The sequence below is a fragment of the Narcine bancroftii genome, chromosome 10, assembly GCF_036971445.1.
Source record: "Narcine bancroftii isolate sNarBan1 chromosome 10, sNarBan1.hap1, whole genome shotgun sequence".
NCBI classification, from domain to species: Eukaryota; Metazoa; Chordata; class Chondrichthyes; order Torpediniformes; family Narcinidae; genus Narcine; species Narcine bancroftii.
This window is the reverse complement of record NC_091478.1, coordinates 7806018-7819305: the sequence shown is the minus strand read 5'-3', so window position 1 is coordinate 7819305 and position 13288 is coordinate 7806018. Positions and strand designations below refer to the sequence as shown.

The window sequence follows — 13288 nt, the reverse complement described above, 5'->3', positions numbered from 1 at the left end:
TTTCCGAGGGAATGCCACAGGGATCATGGCTATTTTTGAAATATATTAATGACCTGGGTTTGACGAATGGCAGTATTTTGAACTGTGATGAGGACAGTGATCGATTGTAGATGGGACAACAGAATGGGCAGAAACACGACAGTTTCAATTTAAAGCGGAGAAATGTGAGGTGATGCAGTTTGTTTGGAAGGATGACAAGAGACACACAATAAAGTGTTCTAAAGGAACAGAGGGACCTGGCTGTAAGTGTGCACAAATCATTGCAAGAAGTAGGGTTGGTTGAGGAAGTGATTAATAAGACATGTACAATTTTGGGCTTTATTAATAGAGGCATCCAAGTACCAAAAAGCAAGGAAATCAAACATTGAACCAATTCTGCTCTCTGCTTTATTGAAAGGATTGAAGACAGGGTCTAGTAAAGATTTATGAGAATGGTTCCTGGTGTGAGGGACTAAAGGCTGCAGAGAGATTGACAGAAGCATCTAGGCAGAGTTGGTTGTGGAAAGCTATTCATTTTTGTGAGAAGTGGAGATCACAGAAAGAAAATAAAGCACATGAAAATTCAGGCTGACATGAGGGAAAAACCTATTGACGCAGCTTGACAGCAGAGTCTGTTAAAGTAGTACCAGCAGACCTGGTGAAGGCGAGTTCCATTGTGACCTTCAAGAGAGAAGTGGATTAATTATTTTGGATTAATAATATGGTGAGGAAATTTGCCTGGCAAACGAAAAAATGCCTGAATTGAACAATTGATCAGCTCTGGAAGAAACTGGCATGACCTTCTTCTATGCTAAATTCATTCCAGGACTCTATCACCTTAATGATATTGATGTAACTTGAACTTTCCCGTAAAACCACATGGACAATAAGACCAGAACTGGGATTCTCCAGCTCATTCACAATCGGAGCGGCCGGTGGTATCACCATCTGGAAACCCTGATGTCCTACTCTGCTTGGTTACTGGAATGAATACTGTGGTGTTGAGGTTACATCTGACTGCCTGTGCAGTGCCTTTATGACCAGGTAACAAATAGATTCTAGCACCACAGACTGGACTGGGCCTGGCATCCAAGGAGGTTTTGCTTCATCTATAGGTTCCAAGTCAAAACCCAGATAAAGCTGATGCTGTGAAAGACAAGTCGGACCTATTGAACATGCATCTCACAGGATCTTCTCCTCTAACTCTTGTGTTGTAATCTGTTAATGATAAATCCTGCTTGCAAGCCGTGCCCAGAACAAGTTCCCACCGGCCAGCCTGCTCTTTTCCTAACACCTACTCCACAACCTATTGTTGGAATATGAGTTGGCCATCACATATCTGAATAAATTCAATGAATTTTTTTTTTTAAATGGTTTGTCGAGGGCAATATAATGATGTAGTCTACAAAGATTTTAGCTTCCAGTAAGGTCCCACATGGCAGCTAGTCAAAAAGATAAACGCCTATACGATCCGTGTAAGAGTGGAAAATTAGATTTGAAGTTGGCTCAGTGGTAGTGGCAATAACTAAAAGTATATCAAAAGTTTCAAAAGTCTCTTATTTCAGAAATATTTAGAAATACTGTACTAAAAAGGCTATCGAGAGCACAAATTGTCCCATTTGAGTGGAGAGTTTTTCTGAATATCCACCTCTAAGTCACTTTGCTGTCAGTAACGTGAGACAGAGGGTAGCTGTGGGTGTGATCAAGGCAGTTACCAAGAATGAAGTTGCTTTAAAAAAAAACCAAGGCCTCTGCTAAAATATTAAAGAAGTGAATATTGTCACTGACCACCAAGATTCAGCAACACCTGGGACTGAAGCCCACTCATGGGTCAGCCATGCCACTGAAGCCTGGAGCTTCATTATTGTGTAGGACACTGGAAGTTGGTGGGTCTGCTTGGATCGCATTGGTGGCAAGCACAAGCCAAAGGGCCAGAATGAGCATGAGACCAGCACATTATGTGCTGAGTCTTGTGCATGAAGTCTAACTATAGCCTCTGCATGGGGAAGGCAAATAATTGTTAGCACAAGTATACAAAGGGATGGACAACCTAATTCTGCTGAGAGCCATAATCCCCAGAATCTGTTCTGGGTCTTTAATCAAAACACTAGGATCCGCCTTCTACAGTTGCATAAAGAAATAAGATGGATAGCATGTTAATTTTATAAGCTCCAAAGATCTCTTTTATCTTCAACAGGTTATGGCAGTAAAACAAGATATTTCCATGCACTTGATCTTTTCCAGATGTTTTTTGAATCTCAATTAATTTGTAGTTTAGTGGAGTGTAATGGTGTGCTGTTTTAAAATTGTGTACACTTGAGTTATTTTCTCCTAGAAAAGGAAAGGAAATTGATTATCTTCAGTGAACTTAAAACCCAAGGCTCAAAATCATTATTTCAGGTGCACATATAATAACAAATAAATCCCATTTTCACAAGGCGCAAAAATGGATTCCATTGCTACTGTCACTGAATACAAGTCACCAGCTGTGTGAATTTAAGGAAGTTGAACAGCAGAAATACAAAGTTGGCACATACAAGGGCACCTTACGATTGGTTTTCATGGGATGGATGTAGAGAGGATGGATCTTCCAGTGGGAAGAATTAGAAACATGGTGATCGACAACAAATATGCAGCCATCCGGACATGAGGTGAAATGAGTTCTTTCAGAGGATTACTGGAACTCTTTCATCATTTAGAAGCAGAGTTTTTGAATATTTTTTGGGGGAAAATTTGGTAGATTCTTTTATCAACAAAGAGAGAAAGGTTACTGAGAGTAGGTGGGAATGTGAAGTTGAGTTTAAAATAAGATCAGCAATGATAGGCTTAAGGAGCTGGGTGGTCTGAGCCTGTTCCAATTTGTGTGCCTGGATGTTCATATGCTCAGTTTAACATTTATTGTTTTTGAAAACTAAATTCACAACATTAATTAATTTTAATTTAGAGATACAGCACAGTAAGAGATCCTACTGGCCACGAGACTGTGCCCCCCATGTGACCAATAAACCTACTAACCCTGTATATCTTTGGAATGTGGGAAGAAACCATGTGATCACAGGGAGGATGAAAAATACCCTTACAGTCAGTGAAAGGATCAAACCTGGGTCGCTGGTACTGTTCAGACAGTCCCCGGGTTACGAACGTCCAACTTATGGACAACTCGTACTTATCAACGGACTATACATGGCTTCCAGTGCGTCAACTCGAGTAAGGAGAAAGCTGTCTGCCATTTTAGGTTGCCGTTAACACAGTCTTGAGAGTGCCTACTTCAAGAAATTGACTCCAGTGGTTTTCTATGCATGGAAAGGTAAAATATATACTATATTCTAAGACAAACATTTGACTAAACTGACGGTAAATAAGAACCATATGTACCTGTTCTGACTTAACTACAAATTCAACTTAAAGACACACTTAGGAACGGATCTCATTCATAACCCAGGGACTGCCTGTAATAGCATTGAGATAATGCTACCTGAATTATAGGAATCGTTTATTTATAAGTGGCAGCGAGAAAAACAGAGTCCAGTGCCTCCGATTCACTGTATATGGACACCCAATTCATTGTACTTGGCTTGACATCAGACGCCTCTGCTGCTCACAGACTTTGTGAAAATGTCAAAGAGCTGCAGAGGCTCCTATGGGTAACAGTGAGAAGCAGAAAAGGAAGCGTCATTATCGATAGAGCAGAAAGTAGAGTTATTGCAGAACCTTGGTGGTGGTGTACCTGTGCAGTGTCTTACTGAAGATTATGGTGTGGGTGCTACCACCATATAGGACTTAAAGAAGCAGAAAATATAAGTTATTGAAGTTTTAGTGACAGGAATGAATGAAAATTAGGAAAACATTGCACAGGGCAACAAAAAAAAACCGCAGATCTTGACCGTGTGCTGATTGAGTGGGTTTGACAACGAAGAAGTGAATGCATGCCTCTGACTGGTTTAATTGTCATGAAACAAGCTAGAAAATTCCATGAAAAACTGAACTTTGAAGACAAGTGTGAATATTCACAAGGTTGGCTGCAGAAATTTAAGAAGCATCATGGTGTAAAATATCTGAAAATCTGTGCTGAAAAAGTTTCCACTGATTAGGATGCAGCTGAACGTTAGTTACATTGATGAATTTGCTGAGATGGTATCTGATCAAAACCTTAGTCCAGAGCAAATTTACAATGTGACGAAACAGCTCTCCACTGGTGCTACCTCTGTAGAAAGACATTAGCAACAACTGATGAAAGAGCACTGTCAGGTTTCAAGGACACTCAGGACAGAGTGACAGTTCTTGGGCGTGCAAATGCTGCAGGCACACACATGTCAAGGCTGGCAATGCTTGGAAGAAGGCAACATCCGAGATGTTTTAAAGGTGTAACAAGGTTAACTGTGCATTATTACGCAAACAAGAAAGCATGTGTAAGCAGAGAAATGTTTACTGATTGGTTCAATAACCACTTCATACCAGTTGCATGAGCTCATTGTAGGGAGCCAGGACTGTAAGAAAAGCACAAAATTTTATTGCTCCTAGACAACTGCTCTGCACATCCCTCTGCTGAACTTATTGTGAAAAATAATGTTTTTGGCATTTACCTTCCCCCCACCACCACCTCTCATAATGTGACATCGTTAATATAGCCAAGGAATCTTGTGCTTAATGAAGACCAACCATAAAGGCTTTTTTCTGAAATGCGTGTTTGATGCAGTCAACAATATGCATCAAAGATTTCCTGGATGCCATTTGTAATGCTTGGAAAACTGTAACTGAATCAACATTAAAAAAATGCTTGGCACAATCTTTAGCCTGCAACAATGTTCGATGAAAATGAGCCTGCAGCTGAAGACTTCGAAGGATTCTGTGTCAGTAACAAGAAGAAGATGATATCCAACCTCATTGTTTACACCAAAAGTGTTGTAGCAGAAAATGTAAATACGTTGGAGGCATTTGCTCTGGATTCCTTAAGTGATGGAGAAATTGCTGAAATGGTATTAAACGACAATAAACACTAGAACGAGGAAAGTAGTAATGAGCAAGAAGAGATTGTGAACATAGGTGAAAAAATGCCCATAGATAATATGGTTAAAATGTGTGATCAGTTAATTGTGGATTGGAACAACGTGCATTTATCAGTGAGCGTGAGATAATGGCAGTTAATTCAATTAAAGAGAGACTGCTTAGACAGAAACCTCTTTTAATGAAACAGTTGACAGTGGAAGAAGTCTTTAAAAAGACTCCAACCTGAAGATGATGTTGACGACACTGTTGTAATGTTTGCGCGAATTGGAAATATTATCCAAAAAATTCTGAATTCCAAAAAGTGTCTGGTCCCAAGGATTTTGGATAAAAGATTAAGGTCCACAATATTGGCTCTTGGTTTCTGTATGTTACTGTTTCCCACACTTTAAGTATAAGGTTTATGGGCTATGGAATAGAATTTATGCAACAAAAAAAAAAATCACACAAAGGTCTCTCCCTTAATTACAGTGAGTATAGCTTGTGGACAAGTATGTTCAAAAACAGAGGAGAGGAGGGACAGCACGCTGACGAAAGAGAGAGGTGGGTGACATAGACTGTGGGGTGAATGCAGCTGAAAGGCTGTGAGTTGAAATGTCCAGTGCAAGGATAGATTGATAAATAGGGAAATTATTGATGAATACTCAAGAGTGATTCAATATGATGACTGGGAGGGAGTAGAGGACATTTTAGGTGCAGAAGACAGGTGGAACATTTGGTTGAGAACAATCACAAATAATGGATTCATCACGATTAACTGAGTTTATGGAAGATAGCTGAGTTGGACTACACAGAAGTGGACCAGGTAGGAATGCATCAGAACTAACTGCTCTTCATATGAATTGGTTCAGTGATAGAGTCTGGAAGATTAAACAAATTTTAGGTCTTGACTACATAGTAAAATTGTATGCAAATAATATCAAATGACCGTGTCTCCTTGTGTTAGTATCTTATGGGTGCGACAATTTTGCCTTCCGTATGAAGCACACGATTTGCAAAAATGAAAAAGCTTACAAACATTTTACAGAGCACATAAAAGACAAGTGGCAACAGATAAAACTTCAATGTTGTGTTGTTAAAGAAATTTCTACCAGGCATTGAGGGGGGGGGGGGGGAGGGGGAGGTATAGATTGGTGGAGAAGTCCCTCAAACTACTAGAAAGTGAAGAAATGCTGGTTGGGGTGGGTGAAGGTGACAATGGTGCTATAAATTGTTCATGATACAATGCACAACAAGAGAATGATAATGACATTAAAAGAATTCGCACCGTTTTCTTTTGTATCTATGCAAATATGACCCTACGATTGTGGAAAGACCTTGTGTAGATAGATTTTTTTAATTGTGAATGGTCTTATTTTGGGAAAAAAAAAGAGAAAAATAATCTCTTCCTTCCTGAATGTGCCTTGCATGCACTGCTTTGATTCAGCACAAAGAGAAGTTTTGGCTTGACTTTTCATTGGGCAACAAAAATACAATGAGTGCATGCCCTTTTGTACCATTCAGTACGTGAGTAACTGTTCCTTCAGCTTAGTCCAGCTTCGCCTCACTTAAACTAAAGAATCAGAAAATAAAACAGGGATACCAACTACAGATTATTTAGGAAATTAATACATGCACCTAAAGCAGGAAGAGTACCATTCTCATAAATACATTGTTCACTTTGCATGTGTTTAATTCATACCTGAGACCAGAACAAGTGCTGAGGCTGACAGTAGATTGAGAATGTCCTTGCACATGACCATGGTAGAAGCAGTGACCCTTAAAAGAAAATATTTTATCACATGAATTATGTTTAACCTTGTGTGTCAATATTTTAATAAATAATAATGCAGTCTCATTGGTTAAATGCGATTAAAGTTTTACAAGTCTATGAATGGAAAAGAGCTTCCATGGAAAAATCAATTATTATTTTATCATAATGTAGGTTATTTCCAGACAAAATTTTGTTGCTTACCAGAACACTTTTACAATGGTGTTATATTAATTTAGAGAGCAAAACGTATTTCATTAGAGAATATGAGGTTCTCAGTAAAATTAAAGAATGTTATATTTGTGATCATTTTTTAAAAAAACAAATGTTATTTGACCTCTATTGTAACAATTTTCTTTGAACTACAGTAAATGTGCATATGATTCTATAGATGAAAACATTTCATCAAGACTTAGCCAATTGATGAAGAGGCAAAATTCTCCAGAGAAACAATTCCAAATCAGCTGATTTGTCAGTAATTCACACTCAATGAGTTAAGTAAAGAAAGCTGTTCTTGGATTTATGTAGCATCTTTCACTTTGCAGCCAACAAAGTATATTTTCAACATGAACACTGTTGAAATGTAGGAAAGCTGGCAACTAACTATGATCACAAGTTCCCATGACAGCTAACTTGTTTGTGAGGTAAAGTTGAGGGAGGTATTCATATTGGTCAGGTACCCTGCTGCACTTTGCAATTATGCCATAGAATATTTTGTGTCCATTTAAAAAAATGAGAATAGGAACCCACTTCAGCACTCTGTCCAAAAGACAGCACCTCAGACAATGTTTTGCTCTGATGTACTGCCTGGGAGCATCAACCAAGATTCTCGTGCTAATATTTTTGAAATGGGACTTTGAACCTTCTTAATAATAAGGCCCCAATGACACTCCAATGCACTCATGTAACCGTAAGAGTTTTGTCATCAACAAGTTTGTTTGCTTTCACCATCAATCAGATTCTAGATTTAAAGAGACATTGTTATACAATAACTTGCTGTATACATTTAAAAATAGAGAATGCTGGAAACACAAAAACATTGCTAAGGAGAGGTCAAGCATAAACTTGTAGAACAACGCCTTATATTCCTTCTTAAACCAACCTCCATGAACAACATTTTTTCCTACTTAAAGTCACCCGCAGTGTCTACAAATGGACGCTGTCTCACTCACTGAGTTCCTCAAGCAATTCTTTGCTCAATTTCCAAGAAGGAATGACTCACTGTCCAATCCCAGATTTTAAAAAAAATAAAGCTATTAGAAAGCAAAGAATATAACAGAAGAAAGAGGAAATTTAGAAAATACAAACCAAAATGTCTTTCCTTAGGAGTGGTAAGTGCTTGTAATAATCTACCTAGCAAGGTACAAAAATTAAAAGATCAAGATTCGAGGCCAAACAGTGGTCATCGGCACTCTATTTAAACATGGGGTTCATTGTGACATCTGATATATTTTCACCTAACATGCTGAAAGTGAATTTCTTGTATGGGTTAATGAATAATGAAAACAGAAATAACCAACATTGACCGAAGATCACATTCCAAGATATGTGGCGAGTGTAGCTCAGGTCATCACTGGAATCACCTTTGAGGGCATCTCCAAGTCTATTTTTTTTTAAAAAGAACAGGGATCATGTAATTTGGCAGCTATTAGATTAAGGAAAAGTCACACAGTTTAAAAAAGCAAAAGTCACAAGATGTGGCATGGACAACAATTCTAAACCCAGCTCAAGGACAGTTGGAAACGTGGCCACTCTTCGCTTCAGACAACTTCATTGCTTTCTCCACGTCTAACAGGTCAGATACACATATCATTTTGAGAGTGGCAGCGCCTTTTTTTAATGTCACATCCCAAGGAATCAGGGAAAGCATCCGGTCTCAATGAGGGACAGGCAATTGATACAGAGTGTCATCAGAACACCTTCCATTCATTGACTGGTAAAAGTGAAAAGCTTCCCCGACATACTTGGGCAACATTTTGTCACGCTTCTGCAGTGATGGAGGTGTTAACAAAACTGAATGAATCCTAACACTAGTTAATATCATAGGCTGGCCTGGATTAATTAAATCAGGAACAATAATATGAAGCATCTTTATTATTTTTCTCTTTCCTGATGTGGGTTTGTTCATTTAATAAGATATCAACTGATTATTCTGTAGAGTCATGAGCAATGCGGAAGAAAAAAGATCTTAACGAATCTCATCTCTCCGGGTACTTCAGTCTGTCTTTAAAAGATGGGAACGGTGCACACTAGAACATAATCAAATCATAATATGAACCCATTGATCTTTGGGTTGTGCTGCTATGTAATTAGATTTTGGACACACTCCTCGACATAATTTGCTCAGATCTCTTACAGAATCAAATCATCCACAGAATACATGATTAAGTGTTGGGTGAGGGGGAAAGAGGAAATAAACTGCAAAGAAAAATAATTATCAAAACATATACTTAGGTTGAGACATATCCTGACCGCCTTTAATAATCAAGGAGTTGGTATCAAGAGGAAATTACTAACAGGAAGTCAGGAAATGACTGCAAAGAAGAACTCGACAGCAGTGACAATGAGCGGCGCCACAAAACAGATAATAGTTTTATTTGATTAGCATTGGGATTGGAACACGTTTACTATTTTTGTGTTGGTTTTCTTAACAAATCTGATAATAACATATTTTGTTATAGCTTCTAGGACAGAAATATACTATAATTAAAAGAGTTTTGTTTTACTTTTTAAGTTCTCGGGTTATAGACACCACCAAGCTTACATGCCCTTGATAAGGGGTGGTGAGGCACTTCCTTGAACTAATATAATCCTTTGGTTGAAGGTTTCCCCTAGTGCTGCTAAGAAGGGAATTCCAATGAAAATGGATCATCGGATGGTGAGTCAGTCATAGGGGAACCAGCAGCTGATGATGTTCCCAAGCACCTGCTGCCTTTGTCCTTCTCAGCGATTAACATTGCAAGTTTGAGAGCTACTGGCATAGGCAGCACATTTTATACTTGGTACATGACAATCATTAACAATGTGTTTCTGGTGGTGGATGGCTTATTATTCAAGTGGGCAGCAGAGTCTTGGATGAAGTTGAATCTCTTGCTATAACTTCACTCATCCAGGTGTGTGGAAGGTATGACATCACTGCTTACCTGTCCTGCATAAATAGTGGAAAGGCTTTGGGTCATCAGGGAATGAGCCATTCACTGGTAAATACCAAACCTGGTCTTGTGGCCACAACATTTACTGTTAATATTTTGTTCCGCACGTGTTGATGGCAGGGATGTGAGAGATGGTAATGTCAATGAATTCTACAAATAGGTAGTTAAAATTCCCAGATGTCGGTGATGGTCATTGCTTGGCACGACTGTTACTTGCCACTTATCAGCCCATATCTACAGACCTTTATTTTAAACATGTGCTCAGAGTACATTCTATTCATAAATCAATTCACACATTTGTTTCTTAACATTTATGAAAATGTAATAAATGAATATAAATGTATTATAAACAGGAAGCTAGAAAAATATAACTAAGAGAATAGAAGGAAAGGATGTGATTTGTTTTCTCTGTTCTACACAATTGAATGTGAGCTAGAGAAGAAAAATTAAACAATGTGCCAATCAGTTTTACATTGCTGACTCAAGACACTAACAACAGAATATGAGCAGCACTTTGAACACGTGTAGGGAAATAGCACTAATGTCCAGAATTCAGTGTAAAATGGCCAATATATCTGAAAACCTTTGAGCAAATTCGACTCAATGTGAAATTGAACATGAGTAGAACTGTGCCAAGTTTGATCTTGATAATGAACTTCAGACACAGTGACAAAGTATTTGTTTTGCCACTGAATTTAACAAGAAAAAAAGCAATATCAACCACTTAAATTTAGATAGAAATTATTTTAAATACCAGAAAGGTCAACTACTTGGCATTGTCACATTTAACTTATGTTTAGAATCCAATGTGCCGTGAAACATATTTTTTCCTTCTACTACCCAGTAATTTAATAGGGACCCATGACCATCTGTTGGGAAAAAAAAATTCATATGACAGTAAAATGTCACTCTCTTCAGAGAACAACTTTCTGGTTATCCAAGATTCTCATAGAAACATCAGTGCAAAGTTAAGAAAGTAAATGATTGGCTCCCAAAATCAGGTGCCTAGTTACCAAACACCCATTACCTCTTAAGCATAACTTGCTAATTGAAAAGACTGATGAAGGCATCAGACTAATTGCTTTGTTGAGCAGTTGCATGGCTCAATAAGACACCAATTTGGAGAGTGGCTAACAATGGATTTAAGATCATTAACCTAAATGTTAACTCTGTTTCTCTCTCCACAGATGCTGCCTGATTGTCTGATCATCCCCAACAATGTTTGTTTTACCTCAGGTTTTCAGTATCTGTGGATTTCTGCATTTCAACCATTGCAAATTTGTTTTGTCTACTATCCTTTAAAGAAGGGGTGCACTGAGGTTGCCATAGCTGGGGGAAGTTGCTTTGAAAGCCATTCTAACTTGCCAAATAATGACATAACTAAGAGAGAGCAGTCAGTAAGAGGTTCTGGTGCTGAACCAGCACCTTGTTGGATGAGATGTTTTTCTCTATCTATGAGATAAAGAGACCTAACAGACAAATCCTCCGAAGACAACTGATGGGCTTTAATCTGTACAAAAGCTCCCAACTCAATGTAATTACTAACTCTGAGCCTTCATTAGTGAAACAATTATGGTACAGGTGAATCACAATTTTTGGAACACTACAACACTTTGGCCCTACATGTTGTGCCGACCCATAAATTCCTTAAAAAAATTACTAAACCCTCCTTACTCTGTAACCTTCTATTCTTCTTTCATCCATGGGCCTGTCTAGGAGTCTTTTAAATGCCCCTAATGTTTCAGCCTCCATCATCATCCCTGGCAGGGCATTCCAGGCCTACATTACGCTCTGTGTTAAAAGCCCAACCCCTGATGTCTCCCCTAAACTTCCCTCCCTTCACTCTGGTGTTTGGGAAACAGGAGCTGGCTGTTCACCCTACCTATGCCTCTCATAATCTTGTAGACCTCCTCTCATCCTTCTACACTCCAAAGCAAAAAGTCCCAGTTCTGATAACCTTGGCTCATAAGATTTATTTTCCAATCCAGGTAACATCCTGGTAAATCCAGGTAACATCTTCTGCATAGCTTCCACATCCTTCCTGTAATGAGGTGACAAGAAATGAACACAATACCCTAAGCATGATCTCATGAGAGATTTGTAGAGTTGCAACTTATTAACGAAGCCCAGCATCCTATAGGCCTTCTTAACTAACCTATCAACCAGTGTGGTGTCCTAGAGGGCTGTATGGATTTTAACCTCAAGGTCACTCTGTTCATCCATACTCCCAAGTAATCAACCATTAAACATGTGCTCAGCCTTCTGGTTTGTCCTTCCAGAATACATCACCTCACACTTATCGAAAATGAACTTCATCTGCCACAGTCTGCATTCTGTTTATATTCTTTTGTAACCTTCATCAACAACCTTCAGCTCCATCCACAACTCCTCCAACCTTCATATCATTCACAAACCTACTGACCCATCCTTCCACCTCTTCTTCCAGGTCATTTATAAAAATCACAAAGAGCAGGGGCCCCAGAACAGATCCCTGCGGTACTCCACTAATCACTGACCTCCAGGCAGAATACTTTCCTTTCACTACTACTCTCTGCTTTTTACCTGTAAGCAAATATTTTTTTCCACACAGCCTAGGTTCCAAGGATCCCATGCCTCAAGACTTTCTGAATGAGTTTCTCATGGAGGACATTGTCAAATGCCTCACTAAAATCCATGAAGACAACATCTATCACCTGACCCTCATCAATTTCTCAAAAAACTCAATTACGCTCATGAGCCATGACCTTCCCTTCACAAAGCCATGCTGACTATCCTTGAGTAGACTATACTTCTCCAAATGCTTCTTTAACCTATCCTTAAGAATCCTCTGCAATATTGCATACCACTGATGTAAGACGTGAGTGGAAATGAGGGAAGAGATATCTGGGGTAGTAGCTATGATCTTTGAGTCTTCTTTGGCTGTAGGGGAGATGCTGGAGGATTGGAGAATGACAAATGTCGTCCCCTTGTTTATAAAAAGTAATAGGGAGAATCCTGGGAATTATAGACTGGTGACTGGTTGTACTCTGACAATAAATCGGAAATCTGAACCTGAAGTGAGGTGTTCACACCATAGCCTCCTCTAGACCAGAGAAACCACTCGTAGTGTGAGTAAACATTTTATAAAGCACTTGCACTCACTCCACATAGGTGACCCTGAATTCCAACGACGTGTCCTTTAATTCTCCATCCCACTCCCACCCTGACCTCCAGATTGTTACCCTGAGGTACAATGCACTGCTTGAAGGACAGCATCTAATTTTCTGGCTAGGAACACAGAATTCTCAATTGAATTTAAGGTACGAATGAACCATTTCTCTCCATCATGACTTTCTTTTTTTTTCTTTGTTTTGTGTGGTATGACCTGCTGGCCATGTCCCACACCTTTACCATGAGCAATGTT

The 13288-nt window shown here is 38.9% G+C and overlaps 1 protein-coding gene across 1 annotated transcript in view; it reads right to left on the bottom strand.

The window, feature by feature from the left end:
• adam12b (ADAM metallopeptidase domain 12b) overlaps positions 1-13288 on the bottom strand; it is a 275387-nt gene that overhangs the window by 124573 nt on the left and 137526 nt on the right. The window contains exons 5-6 of the mRNA XM_069899558.1: positions 8042-8086; positions 6665-6741 (exon numbers count right to left, since the gene is read on the bottom strand). Coding sequence (XP_069755659.1) covers positions 6665-6741; positions 8042-8086 — 122 coding nt within the window. The remainder of the gene's footprint in view (positions 1-6664; positions 6742-8041; positions 8087-13288) is intronic.